The sequence below is a fragment of the Staurois parvus genome, unplaced genomic scaffold (assembly GCF_062004578.1).
Source record: "Staurois parvus isolate SC_StPar_1 unplaced genomic scaffold, SC_StPar_1.0 ptg000244l, whole genome shotgun sequence".
Lineage (NCBI taxonomy): Eukaryota > Metazoa > Chordata > Amphibia > Anura > Ranidae > Staurois > Staurois parvus.
Window position 1 is genome coordinate 29991 of NW_028318040.1, and position 18482 is coordinate 48472.

Below are 18482 nucleotides of genomic sequence, written 5' to 3' on the forward strand. Positions count from 1 at the left end.
ACTTTTATATCCCACTGCTGGAAGTGACGATCTGGGTGTGTGGGCACAACACGTTGAGGTTGATATGGCGGCGGTGAGCAGGCTGAGCTGTAATTGGAGCTGGAAGCAGAGCTTTGGCTGACACGTGTGTAATGAGCGGATCAGACTGGGAGCCTGAAACTCCAATGTCTGCCCACTACAGTGAGCTGTGATGTAATTACATTACTGCTTGCTGTAAAAGAACAACAGATGGGATGTTACCAGACCCCTGGCCAGGAGGATAGCGAGCACAGTGGCTACCGGTTGTACAAACCGGATATGCAGGTGAATCAGGAATACAGATACTGAGAATAAACCTGGATCTGTGTGGCGCGTTCCCAGCACAAAGACAGGTATGTAAATATGTGGCCCCACAGAAAAAAGCCCAGTTCTGTGAGGCCGCATATTTGTCAGCGCCAAGGGTTTAAGAAGAGGTTGGTGACTGTTGCTCAGGCACAGTTGTGGATGGCTTTGTATGCTGTTAGTAAGTTGAAATTGATTCATTGGGTGAGTGAAAGATAAAGGAGGGATTGGTAGCGAGGGGCAGCAGATACTGACTGGTTGGTTGGGTGGGGGCGTCTGACAGCATCATTCATGATAGGCGGAAAGGCATGGGGGTGGCGTTGCAGTAGTCAGGGTCTATTGCTTGCCCTGCCCTATGTCTTTTATCATACATTGCATGCCCTAACCCATGTCTGATTTTTGGTTGCTTTCTCCGCTGCTTGTTTACAAACGATACTCTTGTCTGGCAGGTTGGAATTTTGCTTTGGCTACCTGCCTGCATGTCACCACTGGGGTAAACTTGAGGGCTGCGCCATGTGGAAAAGACCGGACGAACCTTAGGGAGGCCACATTTCCAACTATAAAATAGAACATCCACAATACATGTTACACATATCTTCACCAAATTTTTCATGTGACCATTTGTATACATGACATGCTTTCTTGTAGCCAGATTGTCTTAGTCTAGGTTCACACCCATGTGTTTTCCATTGCGTTTTGCAGAAACGCACATCAGTCCATTTAACATGATTTCCTATGGGACACGTTCACATCTCCGCGTTTTCACCCGGTGCGGTTTTTTGGAAAGGGTCAGGGACTTTTTTAAATGCAAAACATTGCGTTTTTGGTTCAAAAGACTTTATTGGAGACGTTGCAGAAAAGCATGTAATGCATTTTTAATCCGTTTTGACACTTTTATGTGGTTTGATCTGTCCAACAACAAGTTGGAAAAAAAAACAAATGTGGCAAAAACACATGCAAAAATGCAAAACGCACCACAAAAAGCACTGCAGAAACGGATCAAACACAAACTACATAGGTGTGAACCTAGCCTTAGGAAAGATTTGGAAACCTACCTACGTACGTATGAAGACATGACAATAACTTGGTGAACGGCATTTCAGTGTTTTCAGGTATTTTTAGATTGTGCTGTTATACAGTATAATAATGTAAGGATTCATCTGTTGTATAAAAGAATATTGTGGGCTGCTGTTGCTGTGTGTTTTTTTTTTTTTTTTTTTTGAGAATGGTAGATTGGTAGATTCCTTGTTGTCATGCTGATTTAAGTGTCAGGGAAGTGTCACAATACCTTACCTGTAAACCTGTTCCAGCTCAGTGGTTCAGAAAGGATGGAAGCCATTAAATCATGCTTGTTCTGAAGCTGTGATTTGAAAGTACTGACACACAGCTAGAAAACGAGCATTTAAAAAAAAACAAAAACCAGGCAAGCAGTTGTAAGGTAGGTATGTGTACCATGTCTAAAAATGGACTTGCCCTTTAAGGTTGTATTATGTGTTTCCACTGTGGCCATGTGAACAATGTGACAACTACTGGTATCATTGGCCTTTCATATGTGGTGTATTGCTATGAACTCAACCACACCTAAATGCAGGACAGAGTTGTACACACAATCTTACAGAGCAGGTGACCTGTGCATCTAAAAAACAATGAAAAGCACATTCCCTCTACAGTTCAGGGCCTTGATGGAATAACAGAGGTTTTTAGCCTAAGGCAAGCCAGTGATTATTTAATTTTCTTTCCTTCATTGCTTGAAAAATTGCTTGCTGGGGGAATCACTCCTGCAGTGCAATTGTGTTCTGCTGGCAGGGAGCTTTCTGTGTCAGCAGAACACAATGATCACTGCTACTGGCTGTAGCCTCCCAGTAGTCCTATGCAAAAAAAATCCAAAACGCTCCTTTTAGTGAAGATGATCGATGGATTGAGTTCAGTTCCAAAGTCCCTGCTGAACCTACTGAGATTCAGTCCATCTATGGCTGGCTTTATATTAATAATGACATTAAGTCCTCATGCACTTGACTTTTTTTTTCTACAGCCAGTAAACCCCCCCAGCATGTTCTCCTATGTGTCCATACACACATAGACTGTAATCAACGTTTTTCGGCTGGAAAAAAACCCAGGACTAGTGGGTTTCTAGAGGAGTTTTAGAGCTGTAAAAATGCTCTAACGCTAAAATGCAGTAAATCGCAGAAAGCCAGCGATTTCTGACTTTTTTTGACTAAAAAAAAAAATACGTTTTTTGGTCGAAAAACCTCTAAAAAACACAAATGCGAAAAAAGCGACAGAACTCTGCTAAATGCTAACACAAAAACGCTGTGTGCATGGAGCCTTACATAAATGTGGAGATTCAGTGCGATTTAAGCCCCATAGACTTCTATGGTAACTCACAGAAGTCGTATCCGCATCGGATAAGAGGCAGTATAAAAAAAAGTAAAAAGAAACTTATGCGCCAATATGTGTCTAACCCCCCCAAAAGTCAAGTAATTACTGAAAATTGTGATATCCAAAGAATAGCTATATATACAATAGTCTGCTGTTATATGTATGTGGAACTGCAGCTACCATCAAATCAGTGTGCTCATTCACTTAACTGCTTGTCGACCACCTGACCACAATGTACTGCGGACAGGCGGCAGATAAAGGCAAAGCGACATACAGATACTAACACGGGGGCTCATTTCCACAGGAGAATGAAGATCTCAGTGAACGGGACCCAATGATCACATGATTGCAAAGCTGTTATGAATCAATCTGATTCATAACAGCTCTGCTTCTCTTCCTGGTGAGATGTGATTGGCCCACGGCTCTCATGTACCATGGTACCATGTGATCAGCTCTAGCCATTCACAGATCACTATTATATTGAGCTGTCATGAATTTAACTTATTCATGACAGTTCAAAGCAAGCTTTGCATTGCAGAGCAATAATCTTTATTTGTTCTTTCAAAGCAAAGTGGAACAAAAAATCCCTGGTAAATAATAAGAAATGTGAAAAAAATAAAATTTAAATACTGTATTGAGAAATTAAAAAAAAAATTTTAAGGGTTGTTTTATTTAAGTACTTGCCGATGGCCTGTCCACATTGTGCGGGCAAGCAGCGGCTCTGGGCAAAGCGACGTAACCTTACGTCGCTTTCTATTTCAGATTGTGAACGCGCCTGTGCCCCCCGCTGCCCCCCCTATTGGTCCAGGGAGAGAAGAGAGAACACCTCACTGTGAGTAAAAGCCCTACATTTTACACATAGAAGTTAGATGAGCACATTTGACCCTTTGATCACCCATCCAGTGCCATTAGTACAGTGCTAGTATATAGACTTTTTCACTGATCTCTGTTTTACTGCCACTAGTGACATCAGATAGTGTCAGGGTCTGTAAGCTCCCCTCCCAGCCAGTGTCAGCTAGCTTTTGATTGCCCACACACTATCGCACTCACGCTATAGGTCGCTGATCACCGCCATTACTAGTATAGGATTTGTACGGACCAATATATTGATCACAAACAGAACTATACTAGTGCCTTCTTTGTATATTCTCCCCAAAAACACAGTGTTAGCAGGATCGTCCCCGTTCGCTGCCAGCTAGCGTTTAGCCCCTTCACTGTTTTTCATGGAAGATTTGTATCAATTGATTGTGGGCCAAAGCAATTTATACACACAACAATACATCGCCGCTCACCAAAATTCAACTCTTGCCAGACCATTCACATGAAAATCTATCACGGTATCTGAATGTAAAACTTTTTTGGGTCTAACCTTCAAAATGGACATTAAAAAAAAGAATGATTTGCAGTCATATAGGTCCACAGACCCGATTCATCATATGCCCATGTTCTCTGCTGTTACATATATGCCCAACATGGACCAGCAACATACTGGTACATCGCTGGACTTTGAGTGGTTATACTGGGATGATGCATGCAGCTACAGGCATCATCCTGGTATTGTTTTTTCTTCAGCTGGTGGTCGGCTTTCATCTAAAAGCAATCCTAGTGGCTAAGTAGCTGCTGGATCATTTCTACAAGCAGTGGGAAGGGATGTTAAAACCTCTCCCCCACCCCCACCCCCTGCCACATTTCACAACTTTCTTTGGCTCTCCCATCCCACAGGGAAATCTAAGAATGCAGCCAGCAGTTCTACCAGCTGACTATAGAGCTGATTGGAGACCAAGATGGCTCTGATCATATCTATGGTCTAAGAGACTGGAAGCTACGAGCATTTCATAATTTCTGTTTCACCGAATATTAAGAGAAGCATTTTTAAATTCTGAAAGCATCTAATCGTATCGATCTTGGTGTGATCAGATGTTTTAAGGGCTAGAAGAAAGATCTAGAGTTTAATAGACCCCGGATTACTCAGAAATGATTACCTGTCATTGCTTATTGCATTCACAGGGGATATTTACATTCCCTGTGATAACAATAAAAGTGATAAAAAAAAAAGGAACAGTGTAAAAAAAAAAAAAAAAAAAATCACCCCTGCCCCTGTTCCTGTGTTCATGCACAAAGGCGAACAGAGATTGCATCAGATCCAGGGACGTAATTCTAGCACTAGTCCTCCTGTGTATATATAAAGTGGTGACCTGTAAATGCTTTTAAAGCGTTGCCTATCGATATTAAATATGTACGTAGTTTGTTGCTGTTGCACGCCATGTTTTTGGGATCTATTTATTTGGCGTAACATCATCTTTTATAGTTTATCAAACAATTGGGCAATATATTGTGTTTTTGTACATTAATATTCAAAAAAGTGTATTAAAAAAAAATTTGAAAAATCACTGCACAAATACTGTGTGACACAAAAAATTGCAACACCCACCATTGTATTCTCTAGGGCCATTGCATTAAAGAAATATATATTTATAAAAAGTAATTTTCTAGCAAAAAAAAAACGTTTTTCATGTAAACAGAAAGTGTCAGAAAAGGCTTATTCTTCCAGTGGGTGATGTGTGGCAGAAGCTTCTGATGTTGGCTCTGAAATGCCAGGATAGTAGAAGGAACCCCTTCCTCCAAATGATCCCTTTTTGGATAGTAGACACTCCAAGATATTTTCTAAGAGGCATGGTAAGTGTTTTGCAGATCTCATTTGTTACCATAAGTTTTTGGAAAATGAAGAAAGAAAACAAAAATTTTTTTTTTTTTTTCTTTTTCAAAACCCTGTGACAAAAAATGATTTCTGCAAAATACCATGTCTCTTATCACATTCTTTCTGTGTCTACTTTCCAAAAAGGGGTAATTTGGGGGGGAGGGTGTTTGCACTGTTCTGTCATTTTAGGGCCTCTGATGGCTAACTGTGATAGTTAGTGGGGAAGTGATATGAGGAAATACGCTCGTTGAAAGCTTAGAGGCAGTCATTGGATTTTGGGGGAGTGTATGTAATTAGGCTGCAAAAAAATCTCTCACATGTGATATCACCATACTCGTGAGAAGTAGCAGAATGTGTTTTGGGGTGTTATTGCACATATAGTCATGGCATACATGAGCAATATGTCATTTAACTGACAACTTTGTGCAAAAAAAAAAAAAAAATTCATTTTTCAAACATTTGTGGCAAAAAAATAAAATCTTTCAGTGACTCAATATGGCTCTCAGAAAATTCCTTGGGGTGTCTACTTTACTAAAAGGGGTCATTTGGAGGATCTTTGTACTGCCATTGCATTTTAGCACCTTGAGACATGTGATGGGCAGTCAGAAAGTAAAAGCTGAGTAAATTCCAATATATATTCCACGCTATAACTTTCACACAAATTAATATACACATACTGAGATTTTTTTTTTTTAACCAAAAAAAGTAGCAGAAAACAGTTTGGCCTAAATATATGACTAACTTTGAGTTTATTGGATATTTTTGTAACCGAAAGTAGAGAATAAATTCTATATTTGTTTGGGTACAGCATTGCGCGACCACAAAATTACCAGTTGAAATAGCGCAGCGCTGAATAGCAAAAAAATTACCTGGTCAGGAAGGGGAGGAATCTTCCGGAGGTTAAACAAAAACATGTGATGTATAGATTAGGAAAGAAGTGATTCCTGTACAACTTTGATAAAGATAAAGCGGACACAGACACAGCCTGCTGTTTTCTATGGTGCGGTCGGTTGGAAACAGACCGCCTAAACATTTCTATCCGACAGTCATCCGATTCGATCCGCTGGACGGATGGGGAACAGATCTCCATCCATCTGTTTTTTAGTGTACAGGATCAGATCAGATGCTGGCAGATGTCAGCAGACACAAGTCTGTTGGCACCCACCGCTCCATAGAGACCTATGGATGGTCCAAAACACAGATACACAAAATATAACTGGATACTAACATTTTTAGGTAAATTTGATCCAGGGAATATCCGATTGCCTCTCCGGGGATCAGTGAGGAATATTTTCCCTGCAGGAGCAAATTGCGGCATTCTTTGATGGTTTTTTTTTTTTTGCCTTCCTCTGGATCAACTGTGGATATAGGATTATAACTTGTATGTTATTGTTTGTATGTTTATTGTTTGTTTTTGGTTTTTTTATGGTTCAACAAGATGGACTTTTGTCTTTTTTCAGCTGGACTAAGGCCCCTTTCACACAGGCATTCCGCATGTCTGTTTTTCATCTGTCGGTTTATGGATGAAAAATGGACACCCATGTATTTTTATGGACTAGCAGATGTAAACAGATGATCATCTGTTTACATCCGTTATTGTCCGCATCTGTTAATATCAGGTTTTTTGAACAGAAGAAAACCCTATTTTTCTGCTGTAAAAAAAGGAACGGATGAAAAACGGACATACGGTCCGTTTTTTGCATTGGTAAAGGATGTAAAGAAAACGGACGTAAACTGATGAACGGATGTAAACTGATGAAAAACTGACGTAAACGGATGAAAAACTGATGTGAACTGATGTGTTTTTTTTCTTGGAAAAGATGTGACTGAACTCATGAAAAAAATCTAAATTCCCGTGTGAAAGGACTCTAACTATATCTAACAATCGAGTCCACCTGAAAAACTGGAAGGTGGACGTGATCGGACTGTCAGTATGATGTGGTCTAACTCATAGCTCCCAACTGTCCCTGATTTTGAGGGACTGTCCCTCATATGGAACAAAGTCCCTCTTTCCTCTTCATTTGGCCCTCATTTTGAATATGATCTATATAGTTGTATATAAAATGCATTATTTATCAAAGTATTTTACAATGCTAAACCTTTCATCCAATTTCTAAATTGCTGCATTTGGATATTTCCAAAGCCAATATAAAGGAATAGTAGTGGTCAAAAAACTACTTGTAGGTGTAGCCAACAATTGTTCTGTTTTGTTTTTTTTTTCTTTTTTTTAAATGTAATTCTCCCTTAAGGGGGGCGTTTCAGGTGTCATGTCCTATGACTACATACTTTTGCTAAGAGGTGTCCCTCGTTCCCATCTCAGGAAGTTGGGAGCTATGCTAACTTGTTCAGTTAATCTTTGGCAATAAAACTTGGAAGCTGATTGGTCACTGCAAAGCTGAGGTTACTCTACACAGCATCTGTGTGCTCCAACTTTAGTAAATCCCCTCCAACAGTGTTTATTATATATTTATTATAATCCCCCCTATACTGTAGACAGGTGAATATATATATATATATACTAGAGTGATTGAGTGATCATAGCTCTGTCTGTAATTCATACGTACAGAATGTGCTTTTGAAAGCTAACTTGCTCAGGACACAGATCCTATAATAAAGCTGTGTTGGTATGTTTACAAATGGAGGTTATTTAATCATTTCTATTAAGGCAGGGGTGTCCAAACTTTTTTCAAAGAGGGCCAGATTGGATGAAGTGAACATGGTGGAGGGCCGAACATTTTTCCGAACATTCTTTGAACCATTACAATTAAATGCAAATAAATTATTTTATGCCAAGTTAATTGCAAACGACATACTTTTCATTTCATAACATTAAGATCAACTGACAGCTGAGTTTTCACAATGTATTGAAAATAAATTTAAAAAAAACTTACCTGCACTAATGTGAAGGGTGAAAAAGGTAGCTGGAGCTGAAGTCTCTGCTCGGCAGCCGGGAGGGGAAGAGAAACACACTTCACGCTGCAAGCCCGGCCCTGATGTCACCGCCCTCTGTCGCTCCCAGCGCGGCACAGTCACGCATGCGCACTACTCTCAAGCAGAAGACTGTCTGCCACAGAAGGGAGGGCCGTGCGACAGCCGCATTTACACAGACCAGGGAGAACGTGCCGCAGTCAGGCATGCACACTGCCCTCTGCTCTCAAGCAGAAGACTGTCTGCCATAGAAGGGAGGGCCATGGGAGGGCCACATTACACAGAGCAGGGAGGGCTGTTGGAGGGCCGTGTTAAACCGACCCCCGGGCCATAAATGGCCCGCGGGCCGGACTTTGGACATGCCTGTATTAAGGGGTAATATTGTGCATTAGGATGTGGCATGATAAGAAGCCAGTTTTCAGCCACTAAAGGGAAGCTGTAAAGTAGCTGTGCCAATGGTATCTGGTTTCTGATTGTTTGTTTATTTAGTACAGGGACTAAGTCTGTCAATTTACACAGCACTTTACACGCACACACACACACACGCACAGGTAGATGTATATAGCTATATATTGTACATTCACATCAGTCCCTAACCCTCAAGGAGCATACAATGTAAAGTCCCTACTTACATTCATACATACACATACTAGGGCAAATTTAGACAGGAGCCAATAAACCTACCAGCATGTCTTCTGGAGTACCCGGAGGAAACCCATGCAGGCACAGGGAGACCATGCAACTCCAGGCAGGTGGTGCCGTGGTTAGGATTTGAACCAATGACCCTAGTACTGCCAGATGGAAGTGCTAACCATTAGTCATTGTGCTGCCCAAATGGTTTTACGTACATTAATGCCGATTCTACTCTTATGCTCTCTTATTATTGAATAAGCCCAATGGAGCTCACATGTACTTTAGCAACCAATTTTACCAATGTCATTGATTCTTAAAGCGGAGCTTACTCAAAAGTGGAAGCTCTGCTTGTTTGCCACCTCCCCTCCTCCACTGCCATATTTGGCACCTTTTGGGGAGGAGGGGGGAGCGGATACCTGTTTTTGACAGGTACCCGTTCCCACTTCTGACTCAGTTCGCCATGGCGAAGTGAGCCGGAAATTCGGCCTCCCTCCTTCCTCCCACAGTCTCCTGGGAACCTTCACAGTCCCAGAAGACCAATCAGAATGTACAGCAAATTTCCAGTGGGCACCCAGCTGTGAAGTCGCAAGCTGTCACAGCCTAGTGCCCACAGTTGTGATGCTGGTGCCAGGGAGAGAAGAGGCAGAGAAGGGACAGGGTGGGTGAGCACATCGCTGGACCCTGGGACAGGTGAGTGTGTGTTTATTAAAAGTCAGCAGCTGATGATTTTTAATACACACAAAACTGACTGGAACTCTGATTAATAGGTAAGCAAACATACATTACAAATCATTCTCATTGATTTTCTCTCTCATGCTTTTCCAATCAAATATCAGTGTTTAATGGTGAGTAACTCTAAGGTGCCTTTCACATAGGCGGTCCGTTTTTCATCTGTCCGCTTATGGATGAAAAGCGGACACCCATGTATTTCTATGGACTAGCAGATGTAAACGGTTAAACAGAAAACCGTATTTTTCTTCTGTTTAAAAAAAAAATGTAAACGGATGAAAAAAACAACATAAACGGATGAAAAACCGATGCAAACTGATGTGAACTTATCCATTTTTTTTCTTGGAAAAAGTGTGACTGAAAAAAATGGAACGCCCATGTGAAAAGGACCCTAAGGTGGAGTAGTTTCTTCCCTCACGTGGAGTCATTTTTACCTCTGATGCACAGGTTCTACATGAGCTTCAATTTAATCTTAACTTTTTAGTGTTTGTTTAGGCTTTTTAAATGTTGCTCCTTCACATTTAGGGCTCGTAGTGTGGTCTTAGGAAAACAGGTTGCAGTGGTCTATAGTAAAAAGTATAACATATCACAACTCACTGTGTGAACAGAAATGTCGCTATGACAAGTTTGGACAAAAAAAATTAAAAAAAGGAAAAAATGTGATGCACAGGAATTAGCATGTTACCATGGTTCCTGCCAGCACACCATTGGCCCTAATGATGAGCGTGGTTGTTTGATCTGAATTAAACCTTAGGAATCCAAAAAATAGTATAATAAATCATGTCTGAGTCTTTGTACTCGTTATGTGTTCATTTGGGACTTAAGCCCCCTTTCATACAAGTGATCTGATTGGGGTCTACCTGTCTGTTTTTCAGGCGGATCAAATCAGACCTTCCATTCTCTATTGGCAGTTGGATATAAACGGACTTCTGCCTGTTTTACACACAGCTACCTACAATCCAGTAGAATCCGGCAGAAACAGATGGAAGGGGATCTGTTCCCCTCCGTCTGACTAGATCCAATCATAGGGCAGTCAGGTGTAAACAGACAGGTGGTCTGTTTACATCTGACTGCCCATAGAGCAGAGTGGGCTGTTTCCATGTACGCTCTGCATAAGCGCAGCAGACACGGACCTGTCATCCGGCCGCTCAGCTCATCAGGGGATCAGTGGACAGGTTCCCTGGTGAGAAAAAAACGGATGTAGCACCTGTGAATTCAGAAAGTTCATAGATCAGATACCCCTGCATTTTATTGCAAGATCTATGCAGGTTGAAGATCTAGTTAGAAAGGACCATCGCCAGACATAGCTACCAGTAATCTTGTATAGTTCTTGCCACCACCACAAAAAAAAAGAAGAAAAATGGTACCTGGCTATTTAGAGAGCACTTATGTTTTGTCAGCTATATTTTTTTGATTTTATGAGAACATTTAGTATAGTGTTGCCTTATACAGAGCATTCAGAAAGTATTCAGACCCCCTTCACTTTTTTCAATTTTGTTAATGTTGCAGCCTGATACTTATCTTGTTTAAATTATTTTTTTCTCATTAATCTACACTCTTTACCCCAAACTGACAAAGTGAAAACAAAATTTTAGAAACGTTTGTGAATTTATTAAAGATAAAAAACTGAAATATCACATTGGCATAAGTATTCAGACGCTTTGCAACAATACTTTGAAACTTAACTCAGGTGCCTCCCATTTCTCTTGATCATTGCTGAGATGTTTCTACACCTTAATTGGAGTCTGTCTGTGGTAAATTAAATGGATTGCCATGATTTGGAAAGGCGCATACACCTCTCTATAAAAGGCCTCACAGCTGACAATGTATACTGTATCAGAGAAAAAGCCATGAGGTCAAAGGAACTGCCTACAGAGCTCAGAGACAGGATTATTGTGAGGCACAGATCTGAGGAAGGCTACAAAAAATTTCTTCTGCCCTGAAGATTCCAAAGAGCCTCCCATTTTTCTTGATTGTTGTTGAAATGTTTCTACACCTTGATTGGATTCCAATTGCAGTAAATGAAATTGATTGGACATGATTTGGAAAGGCGCACACATCTCTACAAAAAGCCTCACAGCTGACAATGTATACTGAATCAGAGAAAAAGCCATGAGGTCAAGGGAACTGCCTACAGAGCTCAGAGGCAGGATTATTGTTAGGCACAGATCTAAGAAAGGTACAAAAAAATTTCTTCTGCACTGAAGATTCCCAAGAGCCTCCCATTTTTCTTGATTGTTGCTGAAATGTTTCTACACCTTGATTGGATTCCAATTGCGGTAAATTAAAATGATTGGACATGATTTGGAAAGGCGCACACATCTCTCTACAAAAAGCCTCACAGCTGACAATGTATACTGTATCAGAGAAAAAGCCATGAGGTCAAAGGAATTGCCTACAGAGCTCAGATACAGGATTATTGTGAGGCACAGATCTGAGGAAGGCTAAAAAAATTTCTTCTGCACTGAAGGTTCCCAAGAGCACAGTGGCTTCCATAATTCTCAAATGGAAGATGTGTGCCACAACCAGGACTCTTCTAAGACCTTCAATTGAAGAGAATGGCTACACACTCCGCTGGGCCATAATACTTATTCTTACTAGCAATTATAAAAGCTCATAGCACACAAAATGAGGGTTCAAGCAGGAGAGATGTTAACGCGTGTCACGCTTAATGGCACTTAGTCATTGTTATTGATTTGTTTGTTGATCATTGTTATTACAGCATTGTAACTATAGGCGGAGGGTAGTGTTATGGAATTGCTTTAGATGGACTTGACAGAAATTTAAAGCCATATCTGAGCTAACACTTTATAAGCAGTTACAGCAGCAGTTTTTTGTTTTCCTTTTGGGATAAAGATTTTACCATTGTAAGCATCCCATCAGCGTTCAGAGGGTGAGAGGTTGGAATAGCATAGCAACCCGAGCTACAGGTGGAACACTTGGTTGGCTCTGAGGAAGAGGCTGAGTCCTCGAAACGCGGCAGCCAGTTGGTCATTCAGGGTTCCATCGTTGTGGACTTATATGCTATATGGATTGAACACCACTGTTCATTGTGATGTGCCTGTGTTTTTATATGTTCATTGTGAGTATACCTACTTTTTTATCCTTTCAATAAATATTTTTTATGATAATGCACTAGGCCTGTGCGCCCTCTTTTTGTTTTTCGTTTGCTCAGAGGTGGAACGCTGCCTGACAAACAATGTTAGGTGTCCTTCTGCATCCAACTGTGTGATTGTAGCCATTGGAAGAAATTCTTTATGAGGGAGCAAGTAAAAAGTTATTTTATCAAGGGTAATAAAATAAAAGTAGATTGCCCCTTATCAAGTGAGGAATCCAAAATGCAGTGAGGGGGATTTATCAAAACTGGAGCAGACCGAATCTGGAGCAGTGCATGGCACCCAATCTGCTTCTATCCTCAGGTTGTTCAAACTTTTGAAATTAGAGATAGAGGTAGCTGTGAATTCCTGGAGGCACAACATCACTCATAGGCTTCCAAGGCCTAACTGCTGTTGGTGCTCCTTCTTCTCCCCTGCAGCAGCCACTCACTGACACAGGAGCCAGAGCTTTTCTTTTTTGCATTTTGAAGTTAGGTTTTTTTCCCATCTGCCATTACTTTATACTGCAAGGTGAAGAATGAACTGCGGACACACCAGTATTTGAACTCAAAATATTATATGATGTGTTGCTGGCTGATTTCTTATGGAAATGATTTTGCAGTTGCAGGGTATAAGTACATGAACACTGGGTTTTTTGTTTTCTGTGCATCTTTACAAGGTCTTTGTGTACTGCGACTGGAATCACATCATCTCTGCTAAAACTAGTTCAGTCTGGGGAAAAAAAACTTTCAGGAAGTTATTTTAGCTTTCCACCAATAAAATGTTTTCTTTCCTCTTTTACATATTATTTCTCTGTGCTCACTCAGTTTCTGAGCCTGCTTTTATCTTTTGCATCTTAAACCAGCAGCTGACAAACGCCTGACTATATTTATCATTTTCTGAAAATATTGCAACACAATCTACTTGCTACTGACATTTTTCTATTTCAGCTCAGGTAGTAAATGAAAGAGAGTGATTTTTTTTTTTCTTTTCAAGACATGTTGTCCTTTTGTTTAGTGGTAAATCATAATGTGGATCTCCAGCTTTTTTTTTTTTTATTTTTTTTTTAATAAAAAAAAAAAACGGCCCTAAATGATAAAAAACAAAAACCATAAATTACCACCAAAGAACGAACCAAATTAAATGTTTCTGCTCCTGGTGATCGCAGCAATACTACATATGTGCATGTTATTTGTTTGTACACATAGTAGGGCCCAGAAACAATGGTGCACATTTTGCATTTTTTTTTCCTACCTAAAATACACTGACACTAATTTTATTAAATGCTTTTCTATTTATCCTACTTAAAATGCACTGACCTTTGACCATTGACCCAGACCCCTACCTTGACCTTTGACCCTAACACTGTCCTAGCTTAAACCCTGATTTAGCTATTTTTCTTTATTTTTTGTTATTTATGTTTTCACACTCTGTTCTTTTATTTACATGTTTCTCCTCTAGCAAGGAGAATAAGGTACAATACAACCTTTTTTTCTATTCAAGAGGAGAAAAAAAAAAAGAAAACCACAGGGGTGGGCTGAACAATGACTGATCACTGTGATAGCCAATCACTGGCTATTATAGTGATCAGGAATCAGGTCTCCCAATTCCCAATCATTAGTACAAGACTAAGGGCTCTCTTTTCTGGGAGCACACACACAGGTGTATATATGCATATTTGGCCCCATGGAAGAAGACCCACTTCTGTGAGGCCACATATATGTTTACAGGTGTTGGGAAGGGGTTAATGAAGCCTCCTTCCATTAGAAGCCAAAAAAAGCGGGGGACTTCAGAAGAAATGGCAGTCTGTCGCAACTGTACAGGGAATGGGCAGAACTTAGTTGATGCATATGCTGGATTCCATGCTTGGGTAGAAGGAGCGTTAAGTTGGTAAGAGCTAAAATTGTGAGGCTGGTTTTTATTAGCACTGACTAGCTGAAAGTATTGTTGCTTGGTGACAATCAGCGTTTTTTTTTTTTTTTTTTTAAAGTCGTAAATCGGTCGTTCAGACGGCCGACGTTGCCACTAATTAAAAAAAAAGGTCGGCGGGTTTAGTCCCGTCTACGGCCGTCAATTAATATAATAGCGGTGTCCCTGCATAGAGACCCGCTATTATATTTGACAGAAGAAATAGATTATGCAGAAGAAGAAGAAGAGAAAAAACATTGTATCTATTTGTACTTGAATAGAAACATCTGTATCCGAAATGCATACAAATAGATGCAATGTTGCAACTTTTTTCTTCTCCGGCTTTTTCTGCAAAATCTATTTCATCTTCTCCTCTTTTCTTCTATTCTACTTCTTGATATTCTATTTCTTCTTCTCCTGCAAAATCTATTTCTTCTATTTCTTCTTTTGCTTCATAGTCAATTTATTGTCAAATCGGCCAGAAGAACGGCCGATTTGACCATAAATTACAGCGAAAATCGGCCGATCTAACAAATCATCCCAGGATTTTCCAGCTTGGACGATTTTCAAAATCTCTTAAAATTAAGAAAAACGGCCAACATTTTTCCCCACTAATGGTACGAATATCGGCCGTTTTTTTTTTTTTTTAAATTGGCCGATAATTCGGAAATCTATGGCCGCCTTAAGGCTCCATGTACACAGGACACTTCTGAATGATGGAAACTGACTGCTGGAAAACGTAGGTTAAAAAAATGTCTGTTTAGCTGCGTTTGCATACCACGTTTATGTGCGTTTTGCGTTTAGAAGCGTTTTTTAAAAATAACTTCAGACCTTTCAAAATGCCCAGAATGCACTGAAAAACAGTCAAAAATGAACTATTTCAGACATTTTGAGAGAAAGAGAGAGCAGTATTTGTTGAGCTGTCTTTTCTGGTTGTATTCACTATGGATCCCATCATGAGCATAATGCAGCACGTTCTACCATTTTTTCCTTCACGCAAAACCTGGAACTGACTGCGCTGGTGTACTGGGTCCATTTGAATACATGAAAAACACTTTGCATGCATTTCTGATGATGAAAAAAGGCTCTGGACAGCATTTGGATATGTAACAGTTAAAAAATGCTTATAAACGCGGTTAGCTGCATTTGCAAGCGTTTGGCGTTTGAAACACTGATAAAATCTACTCCTGAATGCAAGTTTGGTGCGTTTAAAGAAACGATTGTAAACTGAATTGCCTGTAAATGACTTTGTACATGGACACATAGGAAAACATTAGGGAGAGTTCAGGGACTGCTGAAAAAAAACGCAGAAAAGCTCCTGAATGTCAGTTTATCAGCTGCAGTGTACATGAGCCCTTAGGTGCACTAAAATGCAGGGAGGAATGCACTGCACCTAGATGGCCTTGTGTGCAAAGGGGCCTTATGTCTCCCAGATCACTTTTTTTCTGAGTTTAGATTCTGCATTGAGTTTAGGAGTGTTTATAGCTTCTAATCAGATCCTGGACACACAGAATTCTATTTTATTTAAAAGCAGGTATATGAACAGTGAATGACACATTGGAAAATTAAATTAAGTACATTTTATATGTGTTTAGAAATGTCCTCTAAATACATATAAATTCAATTTTGACAGTGCCAGTGTGAATGAGGCTTTAGAGTCTGCAGACAACAGACACTTTTAGGTTCTCGCACATTATAGCTTTTCAATGTCAGATTTTCCTTTAAGAGCATTGCACATTGGATCATTGGCTAAACTTCTGTAATGACAATATGAGGTTACTAGTGAGCAGAAGTTATTGCTTACATTTTTCTGGATCTCTCACCTCTTTTTACACTTTGTACAATAGCATACTGCAATGTGAGGCAAGAGCTTTTAAAACTGCAGCTTGTATGTAAAACACTGATTTGTTTTTTTAACAAATCGACCTTCTTACCTGTAATGTGTTCTTTTTCTCTAGGGGATGCAGCGGGCCACCAACGTTACTTACCAAGCTCACCATGTCAGCAGGAACAAGAGAGGTCAAGTTCTCGGTACAAGAAGTGGCTTTCGTGGATGCACTGTCTGGCTAACTGGTATATGAGATACATTTCAGCAAAAACAAAAAAACAACATATTGTTTTTTTTTTTGCAGTAGGATTGCAAAGGAAGGGGCTGTATGATGCAGAGCATACTGTTGATCACATCCAGTCACTAAAATTTTCTTCCAACTGAGATCCGACTCTCATGTATGTGCTTTGACACAGGATGTAGTCACTATGTCTATCAAAAAATGAGAAATGTACAATTTTCATAGCATTTCAACAATATTTAGTGTCAATTTTCTTTTATGACATTAAACATATGGACAGTTTCAAATTTGATGGCTTTACATTTGTTCTTGTATTGGTATGGAATACAAACAGCTATCTTTAACAGAAGCAACATGTAAGATAAATAACTCTTTAGTAAAAAAATAAAAGCAGGCCAATCACATCCACGTTTAAAGTTAATAATAATAGAACTACTGTAACCCTTACATAAGGTGTCCTCATCAGAGTACTCCCATACATCAAGTTCCCTCCTTACATTAGGTGTCGCCATCAGAGTACCTCATTACATCAGGTGCTCCCATAAATCGGGCAGAGAAAGGGGAAGTACCATCCAAGAGTAGCAAACCAGCATATTTGATTAAACTCACAAATTGGCATTCACATGTAGAACACTAGAACTCCGTTTGAATAGGGTAAACACTGCTGTTGTCCCAGTCCTAGGATCCCGCTCTGCTATGGGCCATCGCTGTGTCTTTGCGTAATGCTGTTGGATGCTGGAGCCAACAACCAAAGCCAGGCAGTGGAAAGACTCATGCAATCGAGCTTGGAACGCACCGCCGGGACAGGAGCGGAAGTGACATTGGTCCAGGAGAATGGAGCAGTGTGTGGGTGTGCTTACACGTTAAAGAGCATGCATGCTTCTTCTACAGGCCATCTTGAAGCACGCATGCTCCATATCCTGGCTTTGATTGACTGCTCCAGCTTCCTACTGTGTTACAGAGACACAGTGGCGACTGCCCATTGTAAAGTGGGAACCCAGGACAACAGGGTAAACCCTATTCAAAGCAAGTTGCAGTGTTTTACATGTAAGTATGTGAGTTTAAGAAAATATGTTGGTTTGCTACACTTAGATGATGCTTCCCCTTTTTTCTGCTGGCATTTGTTAATAGTTCACTTCTTAGTTTTGGGATAGCAGCTTCAAGTGAGAAGCAGATCATAGGAGATTTCCCTTTGGACTCTATATTGGACTATATTTTGGACTGTTAAAGCAGAGTTCCACCTGAAAAAAAAAAAAAAATGTCAGCAGCTACAAAAACTGTAGCTGCTGACTTTTAAAATACAAACACTTACCTGTCCCTCGGTCCAGCAGTGCCCTCACCACTGCTGGTTTCACTGGCCGTCTTCTCTCCCTGGCGTCAGCCTCTTCAGTGTGGGAACCCGGCTGTGACAGTTTGCGGCTTCAAAACTGGATGCCCACTGCGCATGCGCGAGAAGCGCTGCGCTTTGTGAATGGCCCCGTAGTCTTGTGGGACCTGTCACGTGCCCCAGAAGACTATGGGGAGGGAGGGGACAACTTCCACTTCTGATGGCCTAGGTAATCGCAGCGGAAGTGTCAAATTTGGGTACCTGCTCCCCAAAGGTGCCAATCCTTAATAGGTAGCGGAGGACATAGGATTAAAGCGGAACTTCCCCTTTTGGGTGGTGCTCTGCTTTAAGTAATTCTTCTAAAGACTTAGCCCTTAACCATTTTATGTGCCTTA

At 40.5% G+C, this 18482-nt stretch overlaps 1 protein-coding gene across 3 annotated transcripts in view; it reads left to right on the forward strand.

The window, feature by feature from the left end:
• PAPSS1 (3'-phosphoadenosine 5'-phosphosulfate synthase 1) overlaps window positions 1-18482 on the forward strand; it is a 152900-nt gene that overhangs the window by 13507 nt on the left and 120911 nt on the right. For 2 of the 3 annotated variants that reach the window (XM_089680495.1, XM_089680496.1), the window contains exon 2: window positions 16650-16764. In XM_089680495.1, the coding sequence (XP_089536621.1) occupies window positions 16650-16764 (115 nt within the window). Of the gene's footprint in view, window positions 1-3462; window positions 3533-16649; window positions 16765-18482 lie in introns of all 3 variants that reach the window. The other variant, XM_089680497.1, reaches the window with a different exon arrangement.